The sequence below is a fragment of the Protopterus annectens genome, chromosome 1.part0 (genome assembly GCF_019279795.1).
Source record: "Protopterus annectens isolate FY-2018-M chromosome 1.part0, PAN1.0, whole genome shotgun sequence".
NCBI lineage: Eukaryota > Metazoa > Chordata > Ceratodontiformes > Protopteridae > Protopterus > Protopterus annectens.
The window spans coordinates 783960271-783977776 of record NC_056725.1 but is presented as its reverse complement, the minus strand read 5'-3'; the positions used below and the strand labels follow the sequence as shown (position 1 = coordinate 783977776).

The window sequence follows — 17506 nt, the reverse complement described above, 5'->3', positions numbered from 1 at the left end:
TTTTTGCAGAATGTCCAGGTTTTTGCCTCATATTTTTGGTTTGTTCCCACAAAAGATATGTGGTTTTCGGGTTTGAAGTCACTAATGGCAGATGTTTTACATTCAGACTCCGTAATGCATGCTAAAGTAAAACCTATTCTAGTAACTAAGTTTATAACTACAATCATTAAATCTACCCCTGATTTTTGGGCCTTCTTTTCCCCTCATTAGTTTTGGTTTGCTCAGATTTCTTGCTCTAAGATGTTGAGAGGTAAGGCTACCAGCTGTGTCACTGTCAAGACTTTAATGGCTGAAATGTTTTTCCATCATACTCAGCTGTGGGATCTACTGTGCCATTAAAACATTAACCATTCTACCTTTTCAAAACAGTTTGTAGTGTTAAAAACTCCTTTCTCATCCATTGCTCAGATCTTCAGTAAATGTGTATCATAGATCAAGTAGAACTACTTTGCAAATTGTTTTAGGTTTTAGATGCTAGTGTTTTTATGCCAATTTTCCGATGCCATGTTTTTTTTAAACTAGTTCTTTCAAATGCAAGTGTTTTTATGCCACTTCTTTCAAATGACATTTTTAACGCCATTTCTTTCAAATGCCAATGTTTTTCAAGCCAGTTCTTTCAAACCCCAATTTTGAAATGTTACTGCATCCTATTAACACATTTCTACTAAAATGTGTTGCGTATCAGGCAAGTATATATTCAAAAATGAAGAAAGAAGCACCTTTTTCACAGTTTACTGCCAATAAGAGAATGTGCAAGTGGCAGGATGTTTGGAAAATAGAATCTGACTAGATCAAGAAGGGCAATGACCTGAAAGCATTCTGTAGGTAGTACAAAAAAGAATTCCTAGTCACTGATGGTGGAAGAAACAATGTCACACAACATGATGCAACTGAACAACACAAGACTGCTCTTCTATAAGCAAAATCAAGTTACATGATGAGAAAGTGGTTAAGGAACACAAACCTTGAAAGACCACAACTAAAATCATTGCAGCAGAAGCCTCTGAGGTATTGCATGCAGTTAAGCATATATCTCCTACAACAGTTTGGACTCCGCAGTAAAATTAGGTAGCCAGTTGTACAGTGACATGGACATTGCAAAGAAATTAACTTGCGGAAGGACAAAGGCTAAAGCCATAGATGAAAATGTCCTGAGACCACACTCATCGGAATACCTCCTGCATGACATACAGAAACCAAGCACTTCAACTACCATGTCACTGGAAACGTCCAACAAAGGAAACAAAATTATTTCCACTTGTGCAATACATTTCCAAAGAAGAAGTGGTACTTTTCCGTTAAACCCCTACCACATCTTCGTGCTGCCGTGGTTTGCCGGTATTTTGCCAGAATCTACTCATTCATTCAGGACTGACAAATGTTTAATGTTAAAAGAAGTACATAGATAGATTACAACTGTAGCTTCTTTGTAATGTCTGCACACCAGATAGAATAATTCAGTATTGTTTTACTCTTTCACCGCTGGAGGATACTGCATTTCCATAACATGTGCTTCATTTTTACTATAAAAAATATAACCAAACTGCGATGGTGCAAAGAAATATTCAATAAGTAACACTCACTTATTTTAAAACTAAAAAATTCAAATTGTAAAAGATGAGCGCTTTCGTACCAATCTAGGTACTTCATCAGATCTAAATAAAACAGCACTCACTAGCTTAAATAGCACCAAACAATTAATGTTACAGATCACATGACTTTAAAATAGGTTTCAGAGGAATAAACTCATTTAACCCCTTACTGCCTGTAGAAGTATCGTCCACTTTATCTCTAAACATTCAGTTCTTGTGATTATATCCCCTCCTCTAGCATTAGCATTTAATTGACATATCTCTAAAACAAGAAATTTGAAACAGTGCTCATTCCCTGCTGAGGCAACATGCTTGGTAAGGGTATTTTTGTTATCATTTCTGCATATGCTATACAAATGTTCGTGTATCCAATCCCTCAAACATCTGTTTTTCCCACATAAAACATTTTACATCCTATTCTTAATAAAATGGAATATATATTGAAAGATACAAAACATTTTCTATACAGGCTTAATGAATGGAGATTGAAAGAATTCAAGAATGAAGTGCTACTTGTTATAATGGACGTTATAGCTCTCTTTACCTGTATTCCCAATGACATGGGTGTTGATTTTTGTCAGACTTTTTCTGAGTCAACGTAGTGCATATGATACTAATAAGATCCACTTAGTTTCTTTCCTTTTAAACGTTATCTTGGAACATAATCAGTTTGTGCTTGAGGACTGCTTTTACTTACAACGTACTGGCGTAGCCATGAGCACGGTTTGTGCTAATAGCTACGCTAATATGGTCATGGTCCAGTGGGAGTCTGAGTTTGTATTTAATGAGAATAACATTTTCTCTAGATTTATCCTACATTACGGTCGTTTCGTGGACAATGTGTTTTTTTGTTTGGGGCAACGACTATAGCTCATTATGTGAATTTATTGAGTATCTTAATGCTAGTTTGAATTTTTTTAAATTTACTTTTAACTCTTCTAGTGAGGTTGATCTTTCTTAGATGTACAAGTCTTATTGACCCCCGATGAGACACAAATAAAGATGTACAGCAAACCTTGCATAGTACATGCCAAGAGCATGCACCCTAGATTTGTAAAAAGAAATGTACTTAAGGGACAGTTTTATAGGTCTGCTGGGTTGCATTCGAAAGACAGTGAGATGTATGAGTCCTCTGAAGTGATATCATGTGATTTGAAAAATAGGGGCTATAAACAAGATGATATATCTGCAGCACAAAATGAGGTAGTCTCATATCGAGATACCCGTTCCAAATCTTATTTGGGCTCTGATATTGAATTTGTTAATAATAAGACCCTGAATCCCATGAGCATGACAATGTGTCTCACTTTCTCTAGTAATTCATCTGACATCTGTGGTATTATCAAAAAACATTGGAAAGTATTACAGTCTTACACGAAATGCAGAGAAGTGTTAGATGAATTACCACAATTTACATTTAAGAATCAAAAAATCAAAAGAATGCTTTGTTATAAACCAACTAGACAATAGAGTCCATAATTTGGGTACGGACATCCTTGTCATCATTGTAACATGTGTGTATATATTAATAATGATGATATGTTTGTACATCCAGTGACAGGACGTGTGTTTGAGTTAAAAGTCTGTGCTGACTGTAACACCTGTAATACAGTGTATTTAGCCTCATTGTGAATTATGTAAAATGTTTTAGGTAGGAAAAACAAAAAGATGTTTGAGGGATTGGATACGTGAACATTTGTATAGCATATGCAGAAATGATAACAAAAATACCCTTACCAAGCATGTTGCCTCAGCAGAGAATGACCACTATTTCAAATTTCTTGTTTTAGAGATATGTCAATTAAATGCTAGAGGAGGGATATAATCACAAGAATAGAATGTTTAGAGATAAAGTGGATGATACTTCTACAAGTAAGGGGTTAAATGAGTTTATTCCTCTGAAACCTACTTTAAAGTCACGTGATCTGCAACATTAATTGTTTGATGCTATTTAAGCTAGTGAGTGCTATTTTATTTAGATCTGATGAAGCACCTAGATTGGTATGAAAGCACTCATCTTTTACAATTTTAATGTTTTGGTTTTACTTATTAAGTATCTCTTTGCACCATCGCAGTTTGGTTATAATTTTTATTATATTCCCTGCAACTGAATTGTGCTCCTTCGTTTCCGTTTCATTTTTACTATCACTAGCCTTTCCATTTTCATTTGCTTCTGTTAATATTGTGGGTTTCCACACAAAACTTTTCTTGTGTTAATCAATCCATCTATCAGCTCATTCATCATCTCTCTGGGATACTGCCTTTCAATACAGATATGTTAGATTTTCTGGTAAAACCAGGCAATAACAGACAGGAGACTGACAGCTGAAGGCAGCAACTTAAACAATGAGAAATTATTTTTAGGCAAGACTTACCAAAATGCGGACCCTGTGTGAGATGAAGAAGTGGTGGAATTAGTAATAATCAACAAAAATGCTTTATAACCCTACAATTTTTACAGAGACAAATGTAAATGAAAATGTTGGTCGCTATAATAACAAAGCGCTGGTAGTAGTGAAACAATAACATAAATCACTTCACCATGTAATAGTTAAATGTTTATTCCCTTGGCACCCTGGTTGCTGCCTTCCGAAGAGGCTAAAACACAGATACACGGGTCTGTAAATACAGGAAGTTCATCTTTAATCAGCAATGAAAATCTTCCAGTTGCATTGTAAAGGGGATACTACTAACCAGGTATGAACTAGTTGTAGAAATAGGGGCTAGCAAAACTACTCATAAAAAGGAAGCACAAGTAGAAATTGTTTTGTACATGTCAACTGGTTAGGTACGTACTTGTCACACAGAAACTGAAAAACCATCAAAACAGAAACTGAAATGCTGGCAAAACAGAGCAGTGCGAAGACGTGCTAGGTGTTTAACGGAAAAGTACCGAAGAAGCAGAGATGAATTGCCTTTTGGACTTCTGTGAAGACCCTGATGAATCTTCCAAGCCATATCACAATAAATTTCAAATATTATGGTAAAGCAGTCCTCCTTGCCCTGGAGCACCATTTCAGAATATGGGGTTGATATTAACAGTGTCAACTATGGAAAGAAATCTGGGGTATATAACAAATTAGAAGAAAAGTGCCCATCACTCCAGGACCCTAACTTTGGTGCCCAAATTATTCACAATGCAGCCAAAAAAACTGTAGCCCAACTACCTTATGAAGTGGAAGTCTCTCTCATGAATTTTTTCAATAATTTCTCAGGCTCTGCCACAAGGGCCAGAGCCTTAAAAAGTCTTCTTTGAGTTCTGTGGAATGGAATTTGAGAATCCTGTGAGACAGGTGGCAAAGACATGGCTGTCAATCCTGCCACCCATTGATAGAGTGGTAAAAACAATTCTCAGTGCTCCAGTTGTACTTATCTGCAATGCACTAGTACTATCTGTACTTTTTCAATGTTCTTATTGATTTCAATGAGTACATAAATTTATTACAAAATGCATCACTTACTTACATGGAGACATTTTTCAGTGGTGGTCCCTCTTAAGAAGAAACTGCAGGCAAGAGCAGAAGGGGCTTCCTTTAGTGGAAAACTTAGGGCACTTATGAACTAATTAGACACCACTTCTTTCAACAAGCTGAAAAATGACTTCATTGTGTTCTTGGAGACAGCAGTAAAGTATTTAGAACAGTGGTCCAATTTTAGTGAAACCAACTACTTTTTTATACTAAGTCTTTAACTAAACCCTTTGTATTCAGTGAATTACTCAATATGACCACTGCCCACCATCTGCAGGACATAGATGAAGATAGTTTTTTTACATCCAAGTGTTTTTTCAAAGAATTATGTATCACATGCTTACCATCAGGCTTTTCAGACAAAGGCTCAAGATGACTGAACTATATTTGGTAATTGTCGGGGTATTATCTATACCAACATCCAGTGCATTTGCAGAGTTTATTTCCCTTTGGTTAAAAATAAATACATGTGCAAAATCTTTGTAGTATGGACGTGTTAAATGCTGAGCTAATGCAGACTATAAATTACCAGATGGAATGCTGTAACTTTTATTCACATATTATATAAAACCTGGCACTTCTTTATGAGATCAAATCAAATGCAAAGTATACATTTTAAAAGAAATAAGCGATTTATTTTAGTTGGCTTTAAGTGCGGAATATGTAGATATTTGTGTTTTCTTGTTTAGAATAGTTATGATTAGTGCAATAAGTATAGTATATACAATAAAACTTTAATTATAAATGCTTAAAAATTTTTAGTGTGCATATGTGCTGTATGTAGATTTTTTCATTTTCTTGTTTATAATAGTTGTGGTTAGTATACTATGTAGATATTTTTTTGCTTTTTAAGTAAACATACTTGTCTGTTTAATATACATATAATGTTTTATTTTTCAGTACTGTTGACTTGTTACAGCTGAGTAATGTGTTCAGTATTTTTGCAGTAGTGCATCACTTTTAATGTTATAGCTGCATAATTTAAATTGTTTGTAAGAGATTTCAGTATGCTGTTATAACTTCACACTGTGCTGGACTTGTAACTGGTTCTCCTTCACCACTTACATGGTGGTGTTAATTGGTAGAGGGTGTTGCCATTGTAACTGGTAACACCTTGTCCCACTTTGTTCCCCTTAAAGGGTGGCAACCCTAACCTCTAATGTATTATATTTAATCTATTAATGTATTATATTTATACTGCACTGAATGCTAATAAAATAAGATTAACTAAACAACAGCATTATTGTAGAAAATAACTGAGCATAATATTCAATACAGCAGACGATGATTAAGAGATTTATTTAATACAATGCTGCAGTAACTACAGAGGGATAAAATTGATCAGTCACAGCTTGAAATTATGGGAAAGAGTAGCAGAAGCTAGGTTAAGAAGGGAGGTGATGAGCCAGGAAAGAGCACAACAGATGCAATGTTTGCTCTAAGAGTGTTATTGGAGAAATACAGAGAAGGTCAGAAGGAGTTGCATTGTGTCTTTGTAGACTTGGAGAAAGCATATGACAGGGTGCTTAGAGAAGAGTTGTGGTACTGTATGAGGAAGTCAGGAGTGGCAGAGAAGTATGTAAGAGTGGTACAGGATATGTACGAGGGTAGTGTGACAGTGGTGAGGACTGCAGTGGGAGTGACAGATCCATTTAAAGTGGAGGTGGGATTACATCAAGGATCAGCTCTGAGTCCTTTCTTACTTGCAGTGGTGATGGACAGGTTGACAGATGAAATCAGACAAGAGGTCCCGTGGACTATGATGTTTGCAGATGACATTGTGATCTGTAGTGAGAGTAGGAATCAGGTTGAGGAGACTCTGGAGAGGTGGAGATATGCTCTAGAGAGCAGAGGAATAAAGGTCAGCAGGGTTAAGACAGAATATATGCGTGTAAATGAGAGGGAGGGTAGAGGAATGATGACGATGCAGGAATTAGAGTTGGTAAAGGTGGATGAGTTTAAGTATTTGGGATCAACAGTTCAGAGTAATGGTGAATGTAGAAGAGAGGTGAAGAAGAGAGTACAGGCAGGGTGAAATGGGTGGAGAAGAGTGTCAGGAGTGATTTGTGACAGACGGATACCAGTAAGAGTGAAAGGGAAGGTCTACAAGATGGTAGTGAGACCAGCTATGTTATTGAGTTGGAGACAGTGGCATTGACAAAAAGGCAGGAGTCAGAGCTGGATGTGGCAGAGTTAAAGATGTTAAGATTTGCACTTGGTGTGACTAGGATGGATAAGATTAGGAATCAGTATATTAGAGGGTCAGCTCATGTTGGACAGTTTGGAGACAAAGCAAGAGAGACGAGATTGCATTGGTTTGGACATATGCTGAGGAAGGATGATGGGTATATAGGGAAAAAGATGCTAAGGATGGAGCTGCCAGGTAAGAGGAAAAGAGGAAGGCCTAAGATAAGGTTTATGGACGTCGTGAGAGAGGACATGCAGGCGGTTGGTGTTACAGAGCAAGATGCAGAGGATAGGAAGAAATGGAAAGAGATGATCCGCTGTGGCGACCACTAACGGGAAAAGCCGAAAGATGATGATGATGATGGAATGTTATGTTACTCGAAAGACATGCAGCATAAAGTGCTGGATAAGTTTTAACATGAAAACACCTACTTCTCATTTCTGTAAAGCATACCTTTCAACTCTCCCTGATTTTTCAGGGACGTCCCTGAGTTTGACTCAAATTTTAGCTCAGTCCCAGTTAATCCCTCCAAAAATTGGTGACTTTTGGAGAAAAGGTGATGAATTGCACTTAATAAATAATGATGGTAGTTAGATCTATAGACTTCTTTTATTTCAGAAAATGTCTATAAAGTCACATTGTCTTAATCTTTCAATGTGAAAAGCTAAGATCGCTGATATTTTAAAAATGTTCCTGAATGGTTGAGCTATGCTGTAAAGCCTGTGCTTGAAAACAGGCCACATAGTGATGCATACTGTTTTCTGTTTGTGTGCAAGAAGCCTGTTTGGAACATTCCCATGGATACGTCCGTAAAAACTGCTGCGGCTGCTATAAGCTCGCCGTTTAACTGGAACACTGGCAGTGTAACTAATATTCTCATGGCAATCTCTCAAACACAGAGCATGTTACTGTACAACAGCCTCTCTCGCTGCTGACAGTTTGTTACTAGTGTGAGCAGCAGCACTGTTATTATTTTCAATGTTTTGGCTCCAGAGATATTCCAACCATCTAACAAAGACGTACCTAAAAAGCAATTACACAAACGAAAATGTAGATGATTATTTTGCACTTCGTAAAACAATTTTAGTTAAACTAAACTTTGTAAATACCCTCTTACTCAAACTGTTACAATAAAGTCTGCAATCAAATAGTACTTCCTGGTAAAACTGTAACTGGAACACAACTTGTATACAGTCAATGCAAGTCCGCAAAAAAAAAAAAAACGTAACCTGCAAAACAAACAACTAATTCGTTACCGTAACTACAACTTTCCAGTGTTTATTTACCTTAGACGACTTCTCTCATTGCGACGTCATTATCAGTTGCCTTGCATGTGTAGTTTTGACATTTGGAATCGTAGAGGTTGGGTTCTATCGTCATTTTTTAAAGCCCAGCCAAAATGGCTGCGCCCATTGTATGCACGTCCCGGTGGTGTCAAAGAGCCAGTTATGGGTTACTACGGTTTTTCACTTTTCATAAAGGATTAGTAAATGTTACAGTCAAATGGCGAGCTTGTAGCAGCCGCAGCCGTTTATACGAACATGTAAAGGAGGGGTATAGTTCACGACCTCAGCTAGATATGTCATCGATTTGCAGGCATCCAGGTGAAGTCGTGCGAAATATCGAAAACCGCAAAGGGGAATTGATACAGGAAGATGTTTATGACATTGTAAGTATTTAGCAAGGTTAAGAATGAACCCTGTACTAGTTGCTGGTATTAATTGCTAGACCAGTGTGACTTATTGCAGCCATGGCACTGGCATGGTGAATGTTTTGTGAAAGACTATTATCCGAGGATGCGATTGTCATTCGTGAATATTTTTTTACATATTTAAACTATGCTGCTACAGTGTTAAGTAGCTGCTTCTGCAAGGTTACCTTAAGTGCGTGTATTACACCTGCCTGGGTCAGAAATACTGTTTTCTCATTGGAGGCGATTTGTTGACATACAGTGTGCAGCATGTGTGGGAGCCTTTGGCTTTTGACATTCACTGCAAATGACTAGACTAGTAAACGACCTGTATTGTTGTTGAGTCATTTCTTTCTACCTACTTAGTATTTACTGTAATCTGTGGTTGTTAAAGATGCATGCTTTCGATCTATTTAACTGCAGAAGTGCACGCCGTATAAATTTGAGACTGAATACCGCAATAGCATTAAGTGGATACAAATCCTAATAAGATCATTGAAAGGTGTGTACAGAAGTCGGATGGCCTTCTTGATCCCTTCCTAGACTACTATGTCTCCTGTGTCACCCCAAAGACATGCTGTAGGTGGATTGGACACTCTAAAATTGGCCCTAGGGGTGTGTGTGTGTTCTGTGGAAGGTTGGGCGCCGGGCTGGCAAGTCGACACCGTAAAACTCCACTGCCAATCATGAGCGGACTTGTAATCCGCTGTGGCGACCCCTAACCAGGAAAAGCCGAAAGAAGAAGATACATAGAAGGCAAAGGAAAAATGGACCATGTGTTTTGTTTCAGTACACTTAATTAAAAGTATCATTTTTAGTGCGAAGAGTACCCCAATGAGCACCTTTATAGTTGAATGAGTAGTTTTCATAGTCCCGATGTTTGCAGTTGCCTAATGGTTATTTGCAACGAGTGCTAGCACGCCTGATAGCCTATATGAAAATCCAGTTATTACAAGGTATTGGCATAAATTTGCTGACGTTAATCGTTGAGTATTTGTAAAGTATGACGTGAAAATATAAGTGCTTGTATAATTCCAAATTTTTCGGGTATTATGAACGAATGTAGCTGTGCACAAGCTCGTCTGAAGTAGGTTCCACAAGCTCTCGCCCCCACCCACTCAAAGGAAGAGGAAAAAAAAAAGATTTCTGCAAAACTAAGAACGTGTATCTCTTCTGCCCCAGCTCAAAAAAAAAAAAAAACAAAACAAAAACAAAACAAAAACAAAACCATTAGAAGTGGTGGCACACCAACCAGGTGAGCAAATGCCAGGGTTGCCACCTTTTAACAAGGGCAAAGTGGGACATGGGGGTGTGGTCAACAGGGTAGAGGTGTGGCCAACATGACACTGGCCACACCCCACCACGGCATTACCAGAGTTGTTAAAGGAGATGCAGTATTAGCTATGGATGCAACATTATGACATTACAGCATACTGAAAACTCAAACCATTTAAATGAAGTGAACTATTACTGCAAACACACACTAATCAGTTGTAACAATAAATAAACTTTAAATGAATAAAAAACACACTAATCATTAAACAGACACTTTATTTTAAAAAGTAAAATTCATAAACCAACCATTGCTATTCAGAAAGAAAACTTAAAAAATCTACATACCACATACAAGCCAAGTATAAAATTAAGACTTATTGTCAATTAAAGGTAAAGCAAAGAAAAAACACAAAACTACATACCCTAGTACTACATATGCACCCTAGCAAATTAATGCTAAACAAAGAAACACAAAATTACAAACTGCACCCTAGTACTTTATACTGCACACTAGTACAATAAATAAAATTACAAACTGCACCCTAGTACTTTATACTGCACACTAGTACAATAAATCACTTTTTTTTTAAAGTGTATTTTGAATTTGATTTTATGGCTTGAAGAAGGGCCCGATTTGAAACAATATTTGAGTAAAAGTCACAACATTTCATCCGGTAATTTACACTCATTAGTTCAGCTTTTAACAATCCACACTACATCGGTTTCGCACATCTGTCCATTTACATTTCACCAATGAAAAAACTCTTTCTGCAAATGCGTTTGAGGGCGGTATAGATAAAACCCTAGCAATTACCGGATAGAGTGTAGTCAGTTCAGGCCCTTCTTTGAAAAGCTTCAGCCACTTCTCTCCTGGGGTCAAGCTTGTGTTACATAACTGTTCGAGAGAGGGCCTAATTGTCAAGTAGTCCCTAAAAAGATAATCTTCATCTACATCCTGCAGACTCAGGGCAGTGGTCACATTAAGCAAGTCACTGAAGGCAAAGGGCTCATTTAGAGAGAATTTAGATAGTGTAAACAAGTAGTTGCTTTCAGTATAATCAAACCACTGCTCCAGGTATTTCACTGCTGTCTCCAAGAACACAATGAAGTCTCTTTTCAGTTTATTAGCAGAAGTGCTGTTTAATGTGCTCATAAGTGCCCTAAGTTTCCCTCCAAAGAAGGCACCTTCAGCTCTTGCCTGCAGTTTTTGCTTCAGAGAGACCATTACACAAAAATTTTCCATGGCAGTAAGTGTTGATTTTTCTAATGTACTTATATGTTCATTAAAATCAACAAGAACAGCACAGAGAAAGTGCAAATAGTACTGGTGCAGCGTAGGCAATTCATTCTCACCATGCTCATTAGCTGAAAAGTACTGCCATTATCTGCCGGGGGGTCTCCTCTTCTCCCTGAGAGAGGAAATAGGACTGGAGCACTGGGAGATTTTTCACTACTCTTTCAATGGCTGGGAGTAGTGACAGCCACCTTGTTGGCACATGTCTTAACAGACTCTCAAATTCCATGCCACAAAACTCAAAGAAGTCTTTCAAGTCTCTGGTCCTTGTGGCCGAACCTGAGAAGTGGCTGAAAAGTCTCATTACAAATGCTTCCACATCGTATGGTAGTTGTGCTGCAGCTTTTTTGGCTGCATTGTGAATGATATGGGCAACACAGTTAGCCTTCTGGAGTGATGGGCACTTTTCTTTTAATCTGGTATACACATCAGATTTCTTCCCATAGTTCACATTGGCATTATCAGCCCCATAAGCTGAAATATGGTTCCAGGGCAAGGAGTGCCTTTCCATAATGTTGGAAATTTGCTGTGAAATAGCCTGTGCCGATTCATCAGGGTCTTCATAGAAGTCCAAAAGGCCATTCACCACCCCTTCTTCTTTAGAAAAATACCTCACAACAAGGGGAAATAATTTTACGTTCCCCTTGTTGGAAGCATCTGATGAAATTGCAAATGAAGTACCTGGTTTTTGAAGGTCATGCAGGAGGCATTCCAATAAGTGTGGTCCCAAAACATTTTCGACTATGGCTTCAGCCTTGGTTCTGCCACAAGATAGTTTCTTTGCAGTGTTTGAGTCACTGTACAACTGGCTGGCCAACTTTACTGCACAGTCCAAGCTGTTATACGAAATATTGTGCTTAACAGCATGGAAAACCTCAGAGGCTTCTGCTGCAATGAATTTAAGTTCTGGTCCCTCAAGGTTTGCGTTCCTTGCCCACTTTGTCATCAGGTGAGTGGATTTAGCTTGAAGAATGGCAGTCTTATGTTGTTCAGTTGCCTCATGTCGTGCGACATCATTTCTTCCACCGTGGGTCACTAGAAATTCTCTCTTGCAGTACCTGCAGAATGCTTTGACATCAGTGCCTCTCTCGATCCAGTCAAATTCTGTTTTCCAAATGTCCTGCCACTTGCACATTCTCTTGCTGCTGGTTGACTGTGATGAAACTGCTGCTCTCTTCATGCTTGAATCTATACTTACCTGATATGCAGCATATTTACCAACACTGTGTTAGTAGGATTCAGTAACATACTGCTGCACAGTACAAATGAACTTGCTTAATTGGCACAAAAAACTGGATCGAACAATATTGGCACACGAAAGAACTGGCTCGAAAAACATTGGCATGCGAAAGAACTGGCTTGAAAAACATTGGCATGTGAAAGAACTGGTTTGAAAAACATTGGCATGTGAAAGAACTGGCTTGAAAAACATTGGCATGTGAAAGAACTGGTTTTAAAAACATTGGCATGTGAAAGAACTGGCTTGAAAAACATTGGCATGCGAAAGAACTGGTTTTAAAAACATTGGCATGTGAAAGAACTGGCTTGAAAAACATTGGCATGTGAAAGAACTGGTTTTAAAAACATTGGCATGTGAAAGAACTGGCTTGAAAAACATTGGCATGTGAAAGAACTGGCTTGAAAAACATTGGCATGTGAAAGAACTGGCTTGAAAAACATTGGCATGCGAAAGAACTGGTTTGAAAAACATTGGCACACGAAAAAACTGGCTCGAAAAACATTGGCAAACGAAAGAACTGACTCGAAAAACATAGCCACAAGAAAGAACTGGCTCAAAAAACATTGGCATGCGAAAGAACTGGCTTGAAAAACATTGGCATGCAAAATAACTGAGGAATGGTGCAAAAAAGAGTTCACAAACAGTTTGAAAAAGGTCAAATAGTAAATGAGGTAATGTAGGGGGCATTTTGGCCATTGAAAACTAACATTAATACAGCTTGTAGAAAATTAAATGCATTATTTTTACCACTGAACATGCCCACCTCACCCCACCCCTCAAGACAAACAAAGTTAACCACATTCACTGAACCAAAAAACACTAAAATGAATGAGAATGCACAGTGGATACCATAGACCTGCTTTAGCTTTTGACCACAGCAGTTAAAAGAAATGTATGGCACTAATTTACACAGCGCAATGATCTATTAATGAACATGCCCAACAGCAGCACTGGTCGTAATTGGACTATAATGAAAACAGTAAATAAGTATGTTGAAGACATCACTAAAACACAAAATATAAACTTTGCTACTTGTCGAAAGATTTTACTCTTCTAACATATTCTGGAAGAATCACACCAAGTTCTTGTAAGCAAGTAAAACAGCTTTATTTTACATGCATGGAGACCTGCTACATTTTATTTATTTTTTTTATTTTACATTTGTTAACCGGGCTAGTCTAGCTGGAGAAAATTCCATTTTCAGTAGAGGCCCGGGGAGAAAAGCTCCACAAAAATTAGTACATAGAGACAAAAAATATTAGTATGCATGTTAATGAAACATTAATAACAAATTGAACAATTTAAGATTGTTACTACAAGTATTAATTTCTATCATACATATTTACAAGAAAATAAGAAGCTATATGTCTTAAGATTAAAGGTGCATGAATTAATTACTTCCTGTCACAGTTACAGACTAGGGAAAAGATGTTAAATTTTATACAGAAAGACAGAGATACATGAAGGTATGGATACAGGAGAGTAGGTAAAGAAAAGAGTGTAAAGAATAAGGGAAAAGAATAAAATAAATAAAAGGGAGTTATATTATTAAAAGTATTAAGTTAGGACAGTAATAGGCAATGAAGCAAGTTAGTAGACAGTGTGAGAGGAAGGGAAGAATGCCTAGTGGAGAAGTAGAGTCAGAGAAGAGGTAGTTATAGTAAAGTTAAAGTATTGGGAATCAGGTTAATCTGGTTTGCTACAGGAGCAGAGCCAGTGATTTTGGAAGTGGAGTTTAATATTTTGTTTGAAGAGAGGTAGTGATGTAATCTTTGTTATGTCGCTAGGTAACGAATTCCATTTTGAACCTACAGAATTGGTAAAAGGAGTCACCAGCAGTGTTGTTTGATTTTATGGAACTAGACAGTAACTTTGTAGATGAGCGGAGAGAGTTGAGATTATTATAGGGGATTATGAGTTGAGAGAGTATAGGGGTGTTGTTTGGTTGGTACAGTATCTTGTGGGCAATGGTAAGTTGGTGGATTGCAAGATAGTTCTGATACTCTAGCCAGCCTAGTTGCTTCAAGTTAACACAGTGATGAGTTCTGAAGGTGTTACCTGTAGCGAGCGGGCAATGTTATTGTAGCAGGTAGTTAGTTTGTTTAGGTTGTTCTTCTTGAGGTTGGTGAAGATAGGTGAAGCATAAAGAAGAGTAGAAATAAGATGGGAGTGAGCAATCCTAGTTCTGGTAGATGGAGTAAGGAACGGTCTGATTCGATATAAGGATCCTATTTTTCTGTTGACTTGTTTTATGGAGTTGTTTATGTGTTGGTTGAAAGAGAGATTATTATCAATGGTAATACCTAGCAATTTAGTGGTAGAGTCAGGTGAAATGACAGTGGCACTGTTGGAGTAGATAGAGAAGTTTAAGGGGGGATGTCCTAGAAGTGGGTGTGAAAAGGAGCAGTTTAGTTTTTTTAGCATTTAATAAGAGGAATCTGCTGGAGAACCATGTTTCTATGGTATTGAAGACATTTTGAGTAAGAGAGATAAGCTCTGGGGTGGAGGATGCAGTGCAGATGAGTGTAGAATCATCAGCATATTGAATGCAGGTTGCTTGAGGGATTATAGTATGAAGATCATTAATGAAGAGAGAAAAGAGAAGTGGGCCAAGAATTGAGCCTTGTGGAACTCCGATAGAAACAGGCAAGAGTGATGAAATATGGTTGTCCCAAAGAACAGCTTGTTTTCTATTTGTAAGATAGGAATTAAACCATTTAATGGCTGGAATATCAAAAGATAGGGATTCAAGAGTATTAATTAATAAGGAGTGGTTGACCATGTCGAATGCTTTGGAGAGGTCAATGAAGAGGGCAGAAGAGAGTAGGTTATTATTACGGTTTTGATTAATAGTGTCTACAAAGGAAAGCAGGGCAGTAGTAGTACTATGATGTGGTCTAAAACCATGTTGAGAGTTTGCTATTATGTTGTGAAGAGAGATGTTGTACAAGTTGATGGTGTATACATTTCTCCATGATCTTGGCTAAAGGTGAGAGGAGAGCAATAGGTCTATAGTTAGAGTATTCTAAGGAGTTTCCACCTTTATGAAGTGGGATAATATGAGAGACTTTCCAGATATCTGGGATGTTTCCTTCTTTGATTGTCCTATTTATGAGGATAGATATAGGATAAGCGATAACCTTAGCAGCTTTTTGTAGAAAGAGTGTGGGAGTTTGTCAGCAGAGGGGTAGAGGGTTTTAGTTTGTGCAGGAGTCTATATATGTAAGATGTGGAGACAGGTTGTAGAGAGAATTTAGAGGTAGAGTTTCTTAGGTTATTTGGTGGGTCTAAGTTGTTGGCATTTAGTTGTTTAGCTAGAGCTTGGATAGTTTCAGTGAAGAAAGAGTTGAAAGCATCTGCAGTTTGCTGAGGGGTATTAGGGTCAGCATTAATAGGGGAAGGTGTTTTAGAAGTACCTGGGGAGAGAAGTCTATTGACAGAAGACCAGAAAAGTTTAGAATTATTGACATGGGTTTGTTGCAGTTCAAAGTAAAATTTCTTTTTGTCAGATATTATTGACTTTTTTGTTAGATTTCTGAGCTGGCGGAAGTTTAGGAGATCTTGGTTATTTCTATGGGATCTCCATGAGGCCCAGACTTTATTTCTGGTGAGAATAAGTTTTTGGTGTCATGGGAGAGCCAGGGGCAGTATTAGATTTCATTCTAATGATGCGTTCAGGAGCATGTAAGTCAAGAATGGATAAAAGATTTTGTTGAAGTATAATATTGCATTTTCAAGAGGAAGTGTTTTAAGGGATTCCAGTTGCATGCACTAAGTTCAGCCTGAAATAGATCGGGATTAAAATGTTTGATGGTGCGTATTTTTCTTGTAGTGGGTGGGTTTACACAATCGGCTTTTTCCCTAATTATGAATGTTAAAGAGTGGTCACTGATATCATCTGGCAAGGTTCCTGATTTGTAGTTATCTTTACTTCTATTTATAAGTATCCAGTCTAAAATGCTTTCTCTATTACTATGTTTGTTTAGCCTAGTAGTAGAGGTGATGGTTTGGATGAAGCCGTGTAGGTTGATATGAGAAGAAGGATTTTCAGTATTAATGTTATTCCAGTCTATGTTCAGGTCACCTAGTATAACAGTTTCTTGGGGATATGTAGTAGTTATCCAACTAAGATAATCTTCCAGGATTGGTATATTGTCACCAGGTGGGAGGTACATACAGATAATATAAAGGGATTTTTTGGAATTCAACTGGAGTTTTGTAATGATTGCTTCTAACTTGCTATCTTGGGATGGAGAGGCAGGAAGGGTAGTTATATTCAGATGATTTTTAAAAAGAATTGCAACTCCACCACCTTTGCGGTTTGGACGGTCGAGTCTGATTATATTGTAGCCTTGGGGAATGATCTCAGTGTCTTTGGTGGATGGTAGTATGCCAGCAGTCTGGTTACTTGTACTTATATAGACCCTCCTGCACGTACATACACGTAGCACACAGAACATTCATTAGAAGTGATAGTTTGATTACTTGTTTTTACCAGCCAGTACCACAGTTATTCTTGCACCATTAACTTTCTTATCAGCAGTTTAAAATTAACTTCTGCATTCCTCAGTGATCAACATTTTCCAGAACATTTCAGTTTGCACGCAGTGAACATTTTTCTGCTTAACCCTTTATATACAGAATACAAAATATGTTGACTTCAGTATTTTTCCACATTTCCCCCCCTTACAACATTTTGTATACTGTTTATTTTACACAATCCCAGATACGTTGTATACCTTCTCATAATCAGAGAA

The 17506-nt window shown here is 37.6% G+C and overlaps 2 protein-coding genes across 3 annotated transcripts in view; one reads left to right on the top strand and one right to left on the bottom strand.

Annotated features, from left to right (window-relative positions):
* The window catches only part of LOC122794544 (kelch-like protein 24), a 129693-nt gene extending 121030 nt beyond the window's left edge, over positions 1–8663 (bottom strand). Inside the window, exon 1 of the mRNA XM_044063027.1 lies at positions 8537–8663. The gene's annotated coding sequence lies outside the window, so the exon portion shown is untranslated. The remainder of the gene's footprint in view (positions 1–8536) is intronic.
* The window catches only part of MRPS12 (mitochondrial ribosomal protein S12), a 327687-nt gene continuing 318754 nt past the window's right edge, over positions 8574–17506 (top strand). Inside the window, exon 1 of one of the 2 annotated variants that reach the window (XM_044063039.1) lies at positions 8574–8919. In XM_044063039.1, coding sequence (XP_043918974.1) covers positions 8650–8919 — 270 coding nt within the window. In that variant the 5' untranslated portion in view covers positions 8574–8649. The remainder of the gene's footprint in view (positions 8920–17506) is intronic. The other variant, XM_044063045.1, reaches the window with a different exon arrangement.